The 18463-nt window shown below is 36.7% G+C and overlaps 1 protein-coding gene across 1 annotated transcript; it reads right to left on the bottom strand.

Annotated features, from left to right (window-relative positions):
• Positions 1-1838: 1838 nt before the first annotated feature.
• Positions 1839-2414, bottom strand: LOC109183817. Its single transcript, XM_019333879.1, has one exon. It carries the CDS (start codon positions 2412-2414, stop codon positions 1839-1841), a length of 576 nt encoding a protein of 191 aa, XP_019189424.1.
• Between the last annotated feature and the right edge of the window lie 16049 nt (positions 2415-18463).

The raw sequence follows: 18463 nt of genomic DNA, 5'->3' as shown, positions 1-18463 counted from the left end.
AAGTATTTAAGCCACCTCCTTAGCCTCACATTGACTTTGTTTTTGCTCCAAACTCGTCCTAGAACTTCCCTTGCTTTTGCAATTGATATATAATGGTTCCAAAACACTAACAAACACCGTAAAACATTCAAAACAAGTGTGAACCATGACTAAATAATAAAATAAAGGATTATGCAATTAAATTACCATGACTTCGAACTTAAGCCTATCAAATATAATCAAATCAATACTAGAAATATGCACAATTTGGCTCACATCAAATCCCCCACACTTAAGCCTTTGCTTGTCCTCAAGCAAAACCAAGAAATAAATCACAAGTCAAGCATATAAATTACTCCTACTCTCTCTTGCACAACCTTTCAAACCACCAACTAACTTGCTACAAAACAACAAGCTTCAAGAATCAAATTAGTTTGGCACATAAGACCCATTCTCAAGCCAATAACCAAGCACCAAGAATTTAAAGTATGTGAGAATCAAGTGTGCACAAATACTCAGTTGAGATTATGCAAAACACAGCTCATGAATGAGATCTCATAGGCTTGCCCTTCATACTCCTCTAGTTTAGATCTAAGAATGCATGCTAAGATCAAATAGGACTTTATTTAGCTTGTAATGGGGCTACCGGTGATGGCTGACAAAGAAGTGGTATGAAAAAAATAACAAAGAGAGAAAATGTCACAATTATCAATATTTTCAAAACTTTAGAAGAGATGAGATACTTTAGAAGAGATGAGATAATCACAATTTCAAGGAGCAAATTTCTTTTAAGAACAAAGCAACTCTTTGGTAAAGTGGGGGTCCAAAATCAACAACTTTCAATCTTTCTTTCTTTCATTATTTTCTTCTCTTTTCTATTTTTTTTTTCTTTTCTTTGATTCTTTTCTTTGGATTTATTTTGGATTCAGCAAGATAATTTTAATCCAATCAATCAATCAAGACCCCCACACTTGAACATTTGTATCATAAGTTGCTTTTTGGCACACCTCCATAGAACTCTTCTACAAGAATATTAATGATAAAAGTTCCATTCTTTCAAGGGTGGAAGGGAAAATATTTGGCCAAAAACTAAGGGTTTAATAATGGGGGTAACACAAAGAAAAATAATCACAATGAGGGGATAAGTGCTTAGCACTTATTTAAACAAACGAAAGGCATAATGGGGACACAAAGGATAAAAACATATGTAGGGACAGGTTTAAAGGCTATGACTAAACAAAAATGGCCTAAATCACTTCAAAGCATGCAAAACTTAGACATCACTTAGGGGGTAATGAGGCAAGTTCTAGCAAAACACCTATGACCGAAATCTCACATAAGCGTTCACTAGCAATGCATAACACACAAGATCAATAATTAATCCAATTATTAAGTGGTTAACAAAGCTATTGGCAAGAAAATAGATCAATTATATGTTACACCTCAAATCATCAATCACAAATTGAATTGTAACAAGCACCACTAAAACAAACCACAAACCAACATGAGAAAGTAATTGCAACTGCATGCTAAGACAAGTAACTTATTCAACAAAAATACCTCATGATTCATCCAAGCAAAAGCAAAAAATTTTAAAATTATCTCCAAATTATTTACTCTTCCATCACACTTAAAACTTTGCATCTTCCCTGATGCAAAACAAAAAGAAAAGGAGAACAAGAGAAGCAAGAAAGCTAGAAAGCAATAAATTAAAACGAAATAGAAAACAATAAAACTAAATAAGACGAAACTATAAAGCAATAAATAAATAGAGAAAACAATAAAAGATAAAATGGGGTGCCTCCCATGAAGCGCTAAGTTTAACGTCGTTAGCTCGACGTAACCTGGTTATAGAGTGCTCAATCAGGTAGATCATCGATAGTGAATCCATGCCCAAAAAAGTTTTTCCACATTTCATGCTCCAATACCATGTCAAGGGGCTTGCTATTAACCATAGAGCAATCTTCAACACCAGTGGACTTTGGCTCATTAATGACATTGAATTCTACATTTTCCTCTCCAAAGTCAAAAATCATTGTTCCCTTCCTTGCATCAATTAGTGCTCTAGTTGTAGCCAGGAAAGGTCTCCCCAAGATGATGGGAGTATCGGGATTTTCTGGGGCATCTATCAGAATGAAATCACATGGCACAAAATATTTGTCCACGCGAACTGGGACATCTTCAAGAATTCCAATTGGGCGAGTTGTAGATTGATCAACAAATTGCAATGTAAGTTTGATAGGTTTAGGCTCTTCCAAATTCAACTTCTTACACAGTGATAGCGGTATAACATTAGCACTAGCTCCAAGATCAGAAAGGGACCTTTTTATCATACGGCCTCCAATAAAACATGGGATTGTGAATCTGCCCAGATCTATATGCTTCAATATACTCCTACATTCACTACATGCCAAGTCCATATACTCTTGTGCCATAGCGACCATCTCATGATCAGCAAATTTCTTTTTCTTAGCTAGAATGTCCCTCAAAAATTTTCCATAAGATGGAACTTGTGAAAGCAAATCAAGTAAGGAAACTGAAACTTTCAAACTCTCAACAATCTCCAGAAACTTTTTCCACCAAATCTCTTTTGCTTTTTCAAATTTTTGAGGAAATGGCAATGGTGGTACATACCTTCTCACAGGCTTCTCTACTTCTTTTTTATCTTGTAGATTATTCTTCACAACAGCTGGCTCAACTTCTTCCTTCTCAAGTATCTTTTTCTATCTCATCTTCAACAGTTCTATTTGGAATTGATGTCTTGATTGGAAGAGGTGGTTCTTCAAGTACCTTGCCTCTCCTAGTAACAATTGCATTGACATGCTCCCTTGGATTCTTAGTACTGGCTGGCAACTTCCTGTAACTTTGGTGCTAGATGTAGAAGCTTGATTTGCAAGTTGATTTTCAAGCATCTTGTTATGGGCACTCAATTGTTCCAACCTCTCACTCATTTGTTTGATCCTTTCATCACTTTGCATTTGGAATTTTAATAGCATGCCCATCATGGCCTCCACATTTGATTGTGGTGGAGCCTCCAAGGCGGGTAATTGAGATTGAACTTGAGTACCTTGAAATCCCTGAGGACCTCTATTAACAAAGTGTTGAGGATTGGTAGCCCCCATTGGATTACTCCATGAAAGTCCTGGGTGGTTTCTTGAATTATTAGGATTGTAGGCCCCTTGAGGTTGGAAAGATTGTTGATGAGGCCTATTATATCCCACCAAATTAATTTGCTCCATAAGGGTTTGTGAATTTGAATCATTGAGACATTCCCCCAAATTATGTCCACCACCACACAAATCACACATCAAAACTTGGCCCAAAGGAGAAGGAGATGTAGGAACATGACTCACAATGTGTTTTTGGAGGGTGATTTGGGCAAGCTTTTGAACCATGGAAACCACATTATCCATCTTGGTTGACAAAGCGGAAAATTGCTTCGCCTCATGAATTCCTCCCACAAGCTTTAGTGAAGGCATTTCCGAGTACCAAGTAGACCCATTCATAGCAATTTTTTCCAATAATTCCTCGGCTTGTGTTGGCTCCAAGACTGTGAATGAACCAACCGAAGAAGCATCCACCAAGATCTTAGAATTATCAAGCAATCCTTCATAAAAAGCCATCATCAAATCCCAGCTTTGAAACCCATGGTGTAGACAGTGCCTCTTCAACTCCTTAAACCTCTCTCAAGACTCAGTAAGGGACTCAGTTGCCGGTTGTTTAAAGTTTTGAATTGCCCTTCTCATCCTTTGAGTCTTGGAGATTAGATAAAACTTCTTCAAAAATTCTCCATGCAATTTTGCCCAAGTGTCAAAATGGTTATCTGGGTGTGAGGATAACCAATCATCAGCCTTGTCCTTTAGTGAGAAAGGGAAAAGTCTTAGCCTAATAGCTTCTTGCGTGACCCCATTCATCTTGAAGGTGCCACAAATTCGTAGGAACTTTGTGACATGAGCATTAGGATCCTCCGTGGGTGACCCTCCAAATGAATCTGAAGCTACCATATTGAGTATGGCCGGCTTGATTTCAAAGTTGTTGGCCTCCACATTAGGAATATTGATGCTACCATGCTCCTCAACATCCGGAGCAAGGTAGTCAGACATTGATCTTTCTTCAGCTTGGTTTCCTTGTACATGTGCCATCCTTCTCTGTTTTCTAAGTAATCTGGCTAGCTTTTCGATCTCAGGGTTTAAAGGCAATAATCCTTCACTTCCTATAGATCGCGTGCGCATAAAAACCAAGTACTTAGATTTCAAGAAAAAATCACACTCAACAAGAACAACTCGTTATCGGTTAGCAAAATAAAATTAAATTAAATTAAATAAAAAATAGACTAGACTCCTAGAATAAAAATTTCACTAATGTTAATACTAAAACGCCACTTCCACGGCAACGACGCCAATTTGATTTTAGTATGTTTGACACACCCGTGTGTGGTTGTAGACTGAGGGAATAGGAATAGGAATATGGATATAGGGTAAAACGGGGAGTCGAAACCACCTCGAGTATCGTTCGCTTAAGGATAACAACTTGGAGATCGTGAAGGTTAGTGGATTGACTACCTAAACGCTTAGACAAGAGATTTCTATCGAACAATTTTGAAGTAAGGTTTTGATAATGCACTTGCATACAACGGTAAATGCTAGAAAGACTTAAAGGAAATTGTGAAAGTCAAAAAGATAGATGGAGGTTCGTGGGTGTGCTTGTGGTGCAATGGCGTTAGTTTAAGGTAGTGGGATTTAATGAAGTGACATGGAGTTGTAGTTGGACTCTACGATGCAACCGACTAGGGATGGTGGACAAGAAGAGTTGTGCAAACCAAGGAGTCGAGTTGGGAGCTCGTGCTAAGGACTCACAAAGGCCTTAAAGTCAAGCGCTAAGGATGGACCAGGCTTCCTTCAACTGTGAACATCGCTCGAGTAATCAACGGGCTCCTTACAAGTCGTGTAAAATCTAGAATGTCGTTGTTTGTGGTGCTAAGGAAAGAGTAAAAAGTACATTGGTGCCAAGGCCTCAAGGGTTTTTAAGGACAACAAGGAAATAAGATGACTCGTAAAGTCACCGAGTCATTCCGCAACAAGATTAGGTAAACAACTGCACTTCAAGAAGAAGAGGAGCATGCAAAGGCACCTTCACTATTAAAAGTAACACAAAAGGTACAACAAGCCGAACTCCAGGGAGGACATGAAGTCTTGATAAGAATTTCATTCACTAAAGAAGAGATGAAATTCAATAAGGAGAGAAAGCCAACCCGAAGTCTATTGACTCCCAAGAGACTTTGGGAAGAATTTGGAAGTGCGCCCTAGAAGATTGGCTTTGTTGACCAAACTCGGTCAAAACCTTGGGTGCATTAGAGAAGTATGTGTTGAATCATCGCGAGAGATTCCCTCAAGATAGAAAAGAAGGATAAGAATTTAGCTTGGGAAGCAAGGGCTGACAAAGATCTTAAAGTCAAACAGTGAACACCAAAGAAAAAGGATCATCAGTTTGTCAATACGTCGTGGTCAAAGCATCGAACCGGAGTAGTCACTTGAGATCAAGAACCCTTAACCCATCCGAGCCGAATTCCTTTCCTTCCCTTTGACAATCGAACCCCGTCTTATTGCACAACCCTTTCTACCCTTCAAACCTCATTCTTGATTCCCCATTTTAACGATTCCATATAAGGTAGCAACCTCACTTCCTAAGTTGCAACTTTGAAAACTTTGATCCTAATTCCTAAATTCACTTTGTCCTCAAGTTTGAGAACCGAACCGTTCACTCTCTTTATCTTTTTAACCCAATCATTCCCAAAAACCCTGTATACATAGATATATAATTATATTTTTTTTCCCTGTAAAATACTTTCTCTCTACGACCACCGTACTAGTTTTGACTCGTTATCCGTGTAATGATTCCTAAGCTTCGGGGACGAAGCTTCTTGTAAGGGGGGAGGGTGTAACACCCCGTGTTACGGCCTTCAATCCCGGATTAATTATATAATTAATTTCGTTAAATAATAATTAAAAAGGATTTAATTTGGTTAGGATTCCCTTTAATTAATTAATATGGTCCACCATGGATCGTGGACCCTTGCCTAAACTAGAGTCTTAAGCCTATTAGGAATAAAGAGAGTAAACCTTTTACTAGTCAAATCCTAATTAGGAATCCTAGACCTATATATCTATTAGGAATAAAGAAAGTAGGCTTTTACTATTCAGATTATGATTAGGATTCCTGATTTTATAAATAGGGGATTAGAAAGCAATTAGAACCCTTACCACCCATAGTTATATTACACGAAATTATTCCCAAGAGGTTCCCCACCACCAGGCCTAGGGAGATCAATCGGATGGAAATCTTAGGGAAGAACCTTAATAGCCAATGGAGGATTAATTAAGGTTAAGAGGTAACCCATGTCTCAACAAAACCTGTTTTCCTTGCTATAATCTTCTTCTTTAGCTCCTTTGATATGCAATTCCATGTTTGTGTCTTGATAAGGCTTTTATGATGATTATGAGATAATCTTGATGTTGATGAGATGATATTGATAATCTTGATGTTTATGAGGTGATCTCGATATTTATGTGTTGATATTGATAATCTTGATGTTCTTGATTTTAATATAACTAGAGCCCTAGGGTTAAATCGTTGACTTCGTATTGTGATATTCCTAGTATGTTTGGGCGGGATTTTGCATGTTCAGGTATTGAGTCTTGATTATGTTTAGAAGTCGTGTTGGGATATGTTTAATGTGATTCTTGATTTTAATCCATTACTTGATTACGTGGTGTCGTTGTTTGTGTTTAAATGTGTCTGGACATGGTTTCGGGTTCCACGAAAGATCCCAGGACCGAATTATTACATAAGAGTCAGTGGGGGGTAGGTGGGGGCAGGGGTACCCGCCACCTACCCGCTGCCCCAATAGGCCGCCCGGCAACGGGCAGGCGACTGCTCGTCGGGCACCCGTTGCCTTGTGTTGCGCCGCCGGCGGGTGGTCCTCCACCCGCTGGAAATTCCAATGTGGAATATTCCCCGTTTGATGTTTCTCCGTGTCCCGTGGTGTCCCATTAGACCCCGTTTGTCGTGCCTGAGTCTAGTTTGATGTTTCGGGTACCGTTCGTAGGATAAAAGAGTCTTGTGTATTGCATGCTAGTCGAATTGGTATCCCGTTGGCCTAGGTGAAAGATGTATGAACCCCTTAGGAATATCTCTAGTAATGTGGTGGACCACGCATAAGTTTTATATATATGTTTTCCCCCTCCCTATGTGTTAATGTGGGTTGCATGTGCTTGGCTATGTGTTATGTGTGCATGATACCCCAATTGGTTACGATGAATTGGCTATACAGGCAGTTGTATGGGTTGAGAACCATCGGCTGTTAACCAGGCCGGTTGCGATCGGTCAGGTAAATAAATATATATAGGGCTGCGGTCCATAATCTGGTTGCGATCAGATATACACATACTATTCGGGTTGCGGTCCACCGTTTGGTTGCGATCAAACGTTACTATATAAGCTGCGGTTCATCGATTGGTTGCGATCAATCCTTTTGTGCTGCGGTACAAGGCAGGGTGTTTCGGGGCCGTGCTAGAGCTATATGCGCTGACCCTCATGTATGGGCATGCGATTGGTCCCGCGGCACCACCAAATGTGTTTACGTGTTGAGATAATGATTGAATACTGATATGAATGATGTGGAATAGTCTTGTGACCTTAGGGTGTATGATAATATTTTTATATACGTGATTATATCTGATGAATGTGCCTACCCTTACCTGTTGAGTCTATTCTCGGTTTTAAATTAGAGTTTCATAAGTATATATCTATTCCGGCTTCAAAATGGTTTTCCTTATATATATATATATATATATATATATATATATATATATATATATATATATATATATATATATATATATATATATATATATATATATATATATATATATATATATATACCTACCTATATTGTATTTTAACGCGTTAGAGTGGGTTACCAGCATTATTCACTGAACAGATATATTTGGCTTTCAGGCATAGATGAGTAGCTCCGGAGCGCGCTAGTTGGACCCGTGGCTTAGCTAGTTTAGTTCTTTTATCGGCCTGCGTGCCATGATGATGTACTTAACATTGATTTGAGGATTCCTACTGTTTGGATAGTTTAGCCTGTGCATCTAGGTTCTCTAGCTCAAATGTGGCATAGCACCCCAACAATTATGTTTAGTTATGCTGTGTTTGGGATTTAATGATAGTATTGCCTTTATTTCATAAGCATTAAAAGTTTTAAAATTTTGGGGTGTTACAACTATGGCGGATGGAGCTCCTCCTCTCGTCGACGACAGACGCGGAACAGCGGTGGTCTCGACTGGCCTCGACGAAGCATAGCAACGGCGTAGCTTTGGAGCTCCGGCAGCATGTTGGCTTAGAGGAGTGACGGGTGGTGGGAGTACCCGTGGTTCCACCCTCTGCTCCCATGGTAGTGAAGGATCGAAGATGACGCTGGTGAGCTGCTGTTCTTTGTGCTTGTTGTTGTTTAGCTTAGATTAATTAGGTTTTGTTGTTAAGTAAGTTATTAAGTGTGTTATTAGCTTAGTGGTTTGAGGGGTGGTTGTGATTGTGGGAGGCTAGAGTTTAAATCTTAGCTTTGAAGTTATTAGCTTTTAATTATTAGTTCTATCCCTTAATACTTGGTTATTAGTGTATTAATGCATTAATTAGGTTAATAAGAAGTGTTTAGCTTAGTTGGTAAAGGGTGTGGTTAATTTTAACATAGGTTAGAGTTCAAATCCCCTTATAGGTTTAATCAATTTTGTGTAGCCTATTCGTTAATTAGTGAAGACCCGGTTTAATTCGCAGGTTCCCGTAACATGGCTTTATGAGTTGAGCCTATATTGGCGTTGTTTTTGGATGGTTAAGCGAAGGAGGTAACCCATGCTCTACAAAACCTATTTTATGCTTTCTAATGATGATTATTGGCTTCTATTGATGTTCTTGATGTGATTTGTGAGATTTGATGCATGATCTTGTGATGATGCATGTTTAGAGCTTGTATATAGGTTTCTTGAATGCCATTGCTTGGCTTATTCTTGGGTTCAAGTCATAGCTTTGTTGCGTGTGAGATTTTGGGTGTTTTGGACTTGAACTTGGCTTTGTTGATGAATTTCCCCGAAGGGAAAAATGTGTACAGGAGGTGTACCCCACGAGCGGAACAGCGGGCAGTGGCCTACCCGTCGCCCCACCCGCAGGGAACGTGGTGTTCGCGGGAAGGCCCACGGGTGGGGCCTACCCGTGACCCCACCCACGGGGAACGTATGTGGGGGTTGCGAGGATTTGTTCCCCGTGATCCTTTCTTCTTGGTATTTGATGTTTTGGCCTCCCGTTGTTGAATTATTGAGCTTTTGTGAGTCTTCTTGATGTTTCGTATGTCTAGAACGATGTGTTAGGAATCCATGTTAGGATTTGGTTTCTTGAATCATGCTAAGGGTCCAACCTTGTGATTCATTGGGCTAATATGAGTCTTGAAGGTTCAATGGAACCATTTTGGTTTACCCGTTTTGATGAGCATGCTAGTTTGTTGTTGTTGTGCTAGTATGTATGGTTTGTTCCTTCTTGTTGAGGGTTGGCAACTTGTGTTGTCAATCATTTTGATGTTGGATTGTAGTCATTTGTTGTTGAGTATTGCCTCATGTATTTGTTGAAATCTCTTGATTGATTCTTATGATGTGATCTTGTACAAATTGTTGTACCCTTTGTTGATACTTGATTGGGGCTATTGATGAGCCTTAATCTTCTTGATGATGATGACTATGTGTGAATATGAATGAGATTGGTGGTTTTGTTATTTGAGCTTTGCTCACATGATCGGTGTTATGTTACTATGATTGAACGGTACCCTCGTGTACTATGAGTTCGGCGGTATTGTTTGGCGGAAGTTTGGCGGGGGACGACGGTGCCAGACCGGGAAAAGGTTGGACTCAGAAGTATAGGGTGGCACTCGGAGGTACAGGTTGGAACTATGATAAGGCCGGAGGTAGCCATAAGGGTGGTACTAAGGTATAAGGTTGGAACTGAAACTTGTCATTATGTGATTGATGCATTTCCTTGCTTATGTGCATGTCTATGATGAACTCTACCTTGTGCATGGTAGGTTGCATCTAGAGTTGTGATTGTCGTTTGTAGTTGTGGTCTCTATTGATTCGATTGAGTCGTGGGTCTTGATCATTGCCGAAAATGTGTTATGATCGATTGTTGTCTCGTCTCTTGGTTTTCAAATGCTATATATTGTATTCCTTAGTTCCAAATGGTTTTGATCATATCTATGTATATATAATTATATATATTGATATTTAACGTGTATTGGTGGGTTACCAGCTTTATTCGTTGACCGGGTGTCATCCCTTGTCTTTACAGGTTTCGATTAGATTGGAGAACGCTCTAGTGGATCTAGTTAGCGTAGCTTGCTTCCTTTTGTTTAGATGTGGGCCTGTGAGCCTTAGATAGATGTGGCATGTGTGCCTTAGACAAATGCTTTGTTATGATGGATTTTGTAGACTTAGCCTGTGCACCCGTAGTTTTATGGGGGTGGTATAGCACCTTTCCCGAATGTTAGCTTCTGCTTTATGTTATGCTTAATGATAGACTGTTTCCTTTGAATTTAAGTTTTAAATTGTTGGTAAAATTCGGGGGTGTTACAATAACAATCCATTACATTAAGCATAAAAACGAGAATAAACCGAAGAATCGAAATCGTTACCCAATAGCTTCACAATCTTAGCTCCAAAACTTGGTATTTGAAGTAGACTTTTCAACAATTCTTCAAAGCAATTAAGAACCCTAGTTTCTACAATTATTCTCTCTCTAAATTCTGAAAAGTGGAAATGTAAAAATGTGTAGAACTCCCCCTCCAAATCTGCCTCCGCCACCTATTTATTTCGAATTCCCATTCACGCTCGGCGTCACAGCGTGACTCCGACGTGGATGGGTTTTAAGCTTCATCCGTTTCTGCTTCTTTTGGTCGCGTTATGTCTCATTCACGTCGGCTCTCACGGCGTGATGCCGGCGTGAATGGGCAATAAGATTGTATGTTTTCTCCCTTTGTGCTCGACTGGCCTCCGGACGCGCTCCTTTCTTGGTTTCGTTTCATCAGGTCCGTTTTCCGTCCTTTTTCTATCAAAAACACCAGAAAATTCATAACGAGTTCAATTAGTGTGGTGCTTTTATATTAACGGTGTTTTCCAGGTAAATGTGCCTTAAATCATCATGTTTAGGGACTAAAACCGTTCAAACACTCCTGATAAGCTATTGAAATTAAGCATATTTTGAGACTTATCACAAGTTTCCACACTTTAGCTTGCTTGTCCCAAGCAATTTTACTCATTAAGAACATATAAGCTCTAGATATGCACTCTACAAGTATTTTTGGCAATCACAAGACGTTCTTCCAAGGAAGTCTGCACAAAGGGTTAGAACAAAAATGGGATCCCTTGTATTATTAAGCAAATGTGCAAATCATCTAGCAGTCAACAATCCATGGAGTATTCAAGGAAATTGGCCTCTTAAGCAGGTAAGATCTTTTTGAAACGAAACTGAGGTGACTCACTCTATACACCACAAGTCAAACATGCAATCCAAAACGGGAATTCACCTCTTATTTTACCTAGGCCTATAGTCGAGCCACACTAGTGGGAACGATGTGCACAACCCAACCGACATCCAACCTTATAGCGTCAAGGCCTTCTACAAAAAGTAAGTGAAAGGTTCGGTATGGACCGCTCGCCAGCCTTAAGCCAAAGTCCAGTCTCCTCCGGCATAGAGCTCTGAGTTTTAACCCGGGGAGACTTTTAATGGTCCCGACTTAAGCACTGGTTCTCACCTTCTTCCACCCTTATGCCCAAGATCGGTTCTCCTCAGCATAAATCTCTATGTTTTGGCCCGGAGGAATATTTTGTGATCCCGACATAAGCAATGACTCCCTCATTCGTTCATATATTTTTTTCTTATATATTTTTTTCGTTGGGCAGCCATTCAAGGTCTTTGCCTTTTTCTTCTGTAATCCCCTTCTTCTGTTACTCATACTTTTCATTTGGGATTTTCTTCTTTTTATCCACAAGGCTCACCTTTTGCTCCATACATAACCAAGAAATTTGTTCATTTCCGACCTTGCATTCTTATCTTTCTACGGTTGGGAAGTGCACACTCCCACTTCGAGAGATCGTTTACTGTTATGGGTTGCGTAACCCGTTGTTATGATTTTGCAACCCATTGTTGTGGGTTGCATAACTCATTGTTATGGATTTTGCAATCCATTGTTGTGGGTTGTGCAACGTATTTTGATTTCATTTATTTATCGTTGTTGTGAGTCATGCAACGTATTTCAATTTCATATGTTTCTGTGTTTAGGTATTGAAACCCTTGTATTTGAGCATGCATTCTAGGTGGTACAATTGTGCATTCACTTGTGTTTGTGCTACCTGTTGTTGTGAGTTGTGCAACCCATCATTGTGGATTGTGCAACGTATTTCGATTTCTTTTGTTCCTTGTTTTCCTGAGTTGTGCAATGTATTCCAATATCATATGTGTTTGTGTTTAGGTATTAAAGCCATTGTATTTGAGTGTACATTCTGGGTGATACCGTTTTGCATTTAGTTGTGATGGTTGTGCAACCCATTATTGTGGGATGTACAATGTATTACAATTTCATTTGTCACCTTTGTCTATGATTTTCTAGCGGCACTGCGTTTGATTAGAACTTTGAGTGTGGGTGTTGGCAATGGTTTATGGTAGGTTTGAGTTTCAAAGATGGCAAGTTACACGGTGTTTTCTTGTGTGGGTTGATTATTGGACGCATCATTAATTTATTTGCCCTTATTGAGGGTTTAGCTACGCACGCGCTCCTCAATTAATGTGAAGCAGCCGTCTTTTTCCTTTAAAATCCAGCAATTGATCATTTAAAATTTATGGTCTTGATTAGTTTACCGTTCTCACATGCGGTTTGGTTCTCATAGGAGCCAGATATATATATATATATATATATATATATATATATATATAATTAAGCCAATCATATTAACCACTTGGGGATTTATTGATGTATTCAAATCACACAATAAATTAAGGTGGAAAACTACCTCGCAATATCCTTGTTTGTCAATCAGCAGTTACCTCTTCAATATTAGTATATATTTAATATTTTATGCCCTAATTTTTTTGCTCTCCCTTATGTCCTGTATTTGGTTTCAACCATACCCATACATTATTTTATTGACAATTATAATTAATTTTGACTATATTATCTTGCATTTGTAAACTTAGAATTACCTATGTAAATACGCAAATTCAACATTCAATTATCTATGCATGAACAATTCCAATATAATATTGCCTTGATATACTATAAAGTACTTATTTAAAAACAAAAAAAAAAACATTGGGTATTATCCCAATCGCGCAATGCGCGTAAAAAACTAGTGTGTGTGTGTGTGTGTGTGTGTGTGTGTGTATATATATATATATATATATATATATATATATATATATATATATATATATATATATATATATATATATATATATATATATATATATATATAGGGAAGAGATAAGGTGCGGGTAGTGTTTCCCGTGCGGTTGTGCGGGTGGACTTACATTAAGCATTACATTGGCGCACTTTAAGTACACAACACATGCATATTAAACACACAAATAAAATACATTCAGAACACAAACTCACGCACCTTAAGCACAAAAGTCACGTATCTTAAGCACAACACTTACGCACCTTAAGCACAAAATTCAAGCACCTTAAGCACAAAAACACACGCACCTTAAGTTTTAACAACAACTCACATTACGTACACACTCACGCACATTAAGTACAAAACTCACGCACCTTATGCAAAAGACTCACGCACCTTAAGCACAAAACTCACGCACATTAAGCGCAAAAATCATGCACTTTAAAGTTTCAACAACAACTCACACAACAATTCACATTAAGTACACAGTCACGCGCCTTAGGCACAAGACTCACACACCTTGAGTACAAAACTCACGCACATTAAGTATTACACACTCACGCACATTAAGCACAAATCTCACGCACTTTAAGCACAAGACTCACGCACATTAAGTACAAAACTCACGCACATTAATCACCCGCACAACCGCACGGGAGACACTTACCCGCACTGGAACTTAATTTTATATATATATATATATATATATATATATATATATATATATATATATATATATATATATATATTAAATGTCCGAATCAGGTGAAGACCTAACCATAAGTGAGGACGTGACGACTAATATAGACCATTAAATCAGAATTATGCACGGTTAAAATTAAAAGAAAAAAATTACACGGATTAAGGAAATAAATCCCTTTAAAATATTTAAAAATAGAAATATAAGGGTAAACCAGTTTTCTTACAAGATGTGCATTACTATACAAAATGTCATGCATTCCTATAATGAGTGTTGTGCATCGATAACTCTATAGTTGTGCATTCAAACACCACACAAAAAATCCTACACTGGACCCCAATGTCCTGCGATGCACTGAACTATATGCACTAATGCACATCTCACCAGCCTACGGTGCACAACTTACAGCACTAGGTTGCACAACCAGCACACACGAGTGCACAATCGTACTACCCAGACATTTGTACATATGCACGACCATCCAAATATAGTCAATATTATACTCAAAAGAACGAGCGAAAAAATTAAAAAATACTGATCACTTTGCATGGGTGAACACTCAATCAATGATGAAGAAATCGCGGCTCCAAATCGCAACAGTGATAATCTAAAAAAATAGGAAACCAATTTGACCATAGATTACAGATGCGTTCACACTTAGAAAAAATAGAAAAAGACACCACTACCTCATTTTAACAAAAAAAAAAAAAGATCAATCCATGTCATCTTAAAAAATCAATTCTCGGTCATCCAAATAAAAAAAACGAACACACAAGATTAGTCCTCACGTCCTCACCTAAGGATGGGTCATCATTTGATCCTATACACACACACACACACACACACATATGATCGCGTTTAGGTGCGAATTGCCCGCCCAGGAGAGAAGTGAGAACCATTCAGCGTCGTCCACATGTCCAGATCTAAGGGATGAGAAACACTGATTTTTTTTAAAAATGTGATGGCATTTTCGTAAATAATTGAACATCGACGTGCAAGTAAAATATATTACTAGTGCAAGTAAAATGTATTACAAGTGCAATTAGCAGTTTCATAGAGTGCACCTCAATGCACGTAAAATGTATTACAAGTGCAAGTAAAATGTATTACATGTGCAAGTAAAATTTACACTTAGCATCAAAACTAAGTACACGTAACGTTATAACTAGGTGCACATATAGTTATAAGTAGTTGCACCTAGGTCCATGAATGTTAACAAATGTAAAATTACATGCACTTGTAAGTGAAAATATGTACACTTGTAAAAGATTTTACCTGCACTTTTTATTGCAAATGTGCACTTGTAAGAGATTTTACCTGCACTTTTTACTTGCAAAGGTGCACCAGCTTCTTGCACCAATAACACATTTACATGCACCAAAGTTTGTGTTATTTATGAAAATGTCACCGCGTCGTTTTTTAAAAATTACATCTGATTCATTCATCTAGACACGTGGACGGTGCTGGTTCTCATTTCTCTCTTGGGCGGCCGTTCGCATGATAGTGCGCCCATACATACACACACACACACACACACACACACACACACACACACACACACACACACATATATATATATATATATATATATATATATATATATATATATATATAGAGAGAGAGAGAGAGAGAGAGAGAGAGAGAGAGAGAGAAACAATCATACGAGAATAATTCTTTTTTGTAAAAAGGTGAAATAATCTTATCCGTCTATGAAGTTGATGAATGACTAAAAAATGAAAAAATGAAAAAATGAAGTGAAATTTTTGTAATTATTATAGTTTACTAGACAAACCTTCATAATGGATCCTCTGATATGTGATAGTGCCTCATGATTTGTAAAACTGCACTCAAGTAAAATGCACAATAACACATCATCAAATATATTGTGAAATTTTACCGAATACATCGTAATAATTACAAAAATACAATTACATTTTTTATATTTTTCTTTATTTCTAGTGATTGATCAAATAAATGGATGAATGAGATTATTTCATGCATTTTTCACATAGAGCATTGTTCTCACTTGAATTTGACACACATACACAATAACTAGTTTTTCACGCGCGTTGCGCAAATGAGATAATGCATAGTAATTATTTTTAAATAAGTACTTCAAACTATGTCAATATAAGATTATATAAGAGATGTTCATGCATAGATAATTGAATGTTGAATTTGTTTATTAAAATAAGTATTCAAAGTATATAAATGCAAGATAATATATGATAGATTGATTATAATTGTCATTAAAATAAATGTTTGCAACTTTGTAATAACGCTAGTATAAATACTTAGTCTAAAAACGGTAGTCTAAATAAATACTACTTTTGGTTTAAATTTATCTAAGTCCTCTTAATTCTCTTTTGGGTATCATTGTCATTGTCTTCGTTTTTAGTACTTAGTCATCTTCTTTTTTATTGGTAGTGTCATGTGCAATTGTGTCACTAGTGGTATCATAGAGTGCAACGTCATGCAATGATATTATGGCGTATGAAGTTTTAGATTTGTCTTGCCGTGTATATGACTGAGATCTTAGTTGTATTATGAACTCTTTATCTTGCAAACACATGTTGATATTTGGCAGTGATAGTTTTTTTCCATACATGTTTCATGTGTATAGTAGATTATCATGAGAAAGTATTGAACAAAACATTAATATTTATACATTTATATAAAATACTTGGCAAATAAATATATAACATATTTTGTATTATAACATTGATATTTAATTTTCGAGATAGTGTAAGAAGAAGAGAATGGATAATGTAGTGAATATAATTAAGGAATAAGGGTCAAATAGGCCACTCAACTGTACACCAAATTACAAATGGCCCATCAAACTAAAAAAAAAAGTGCAATTGGATTCTTGAACTATGCAAACTCATACAATTCAACCCAAAATGACTTGTTTTACCTGAAAACATACTGATGTGGCAGTTACCGAAACTAAAAATAAATTTGAAATAAATTTATTAAAATAATTATTTTTTCTTTAAAAAAAACAACCCTTCGTCTCTCCCTGGCCATGGATAATATAATTAATGAAATTAGATATATTTTCTGACTTTCCCAACCTGCTGAAGCACAAAGAGTCAAATACTGACCCCACTAGGACTCAAACCCATGACCTCTTATTTGAGAGAGCCACTTCATGCCACTAGACCACAAGGTGATTGACTAGCTACTAATTTATTTCATTTCCAAAGGAAAAACGAATTGTACAAATAGAAAATTAATTTTATAGACTTTTAATGATTTTTATGAACTTTAAAATTTTAAAGGTATAATTCAAACTTTTAGGGAGTCTTTAAAAATCAGATGGTATGCGATTAAGATTTTTAAAGCTTTAAAAGTTGTGTGATAAGAGTCTTTAAAAGTCGGGTGTTATTCAACCGGTTATGAACTTTTATAGATTTTTAAATTTTTTTTATAGATTTTTAAAATAAAAAAATTCATAAAAGTCTCTGAGTGTTTATATATCTAATCTAAAAACATAATAAGTCTCAATCAAAGTTATATCTCTCATTTATGTCTATGTTTTTAATGCAAATTATTTTATACATTGTGCTTTTAGAGTTGTACTATATAATTTTTTGAACAAAAATACCCCTACCGTTATAACTTCCGTTATCTTTTCCATTATTATTACCATGCACATGCATCCACCATATATTTTCTTATATTCTTTAATGATAATAATATTTGTAGACATTATATATTGAATTATTATAATAAATAAATTTGATTTTATATAGATTTTAATTAGTAGGGATTTGTTAATTATTTTACAAAATATAAATATTGGGTATATGTTTTTGAGCATCGCGCATAGAAAAGAGTATATATATATATATATATATATATATATATATATATATATATATATAAACTATTACAAAGTTTACAAAAATTTAAAACCACTTTATAAAAATCAATTAAAATATATCTTTTTAAAATATGTACATCCTGTTAAGGTATTAGTATATTCTCAAAAAGGAAAAAATGATAAGAGTTGTTTTTAGCAGTAAACATTTTTCTTTTATTATACTCCGTTATTGGTTAAATTATGAAGTTTGTATTTAGACTAGTAATTAATCATGTTGCAGTAAGTCAAACAAAATTTGTACAGACGTACAGTAATATTAGTAATTTAATTATGTGTACAATCCTAGCCTATAAGTTGGCACTATCCGCGAATTCAATTCCCCTTTACCAATTGTAATATGCTATAGATGAGGCTGTTAGTGGCAAATTTATAAATTATACCAACTTTAGAACCTTCAAT

Source organism: Ipomoea nil, unplaced genomic scaffold (genome assembly GCF_001879475.1).
Source record: "Ipomoea nil cultivar Tokyo-kokei standard unplaced genomic scaffold, Asagao_1.1 scaffold1179, whole genome shotgun sequence".
In the NCBI taxonomy this organism is placed as follows: Eukaryota; Viridiplantae; Streptophyta; class Magnoliopsida; order Solanales; family Convolvulaceae; genus Ipomoea; species Ipomoea nil.
The sequence above is the reverse complement of the archived record's forward strand: the minus strand, read 5'-3'. Positions and strand labels throughout refer to the sequence as shown.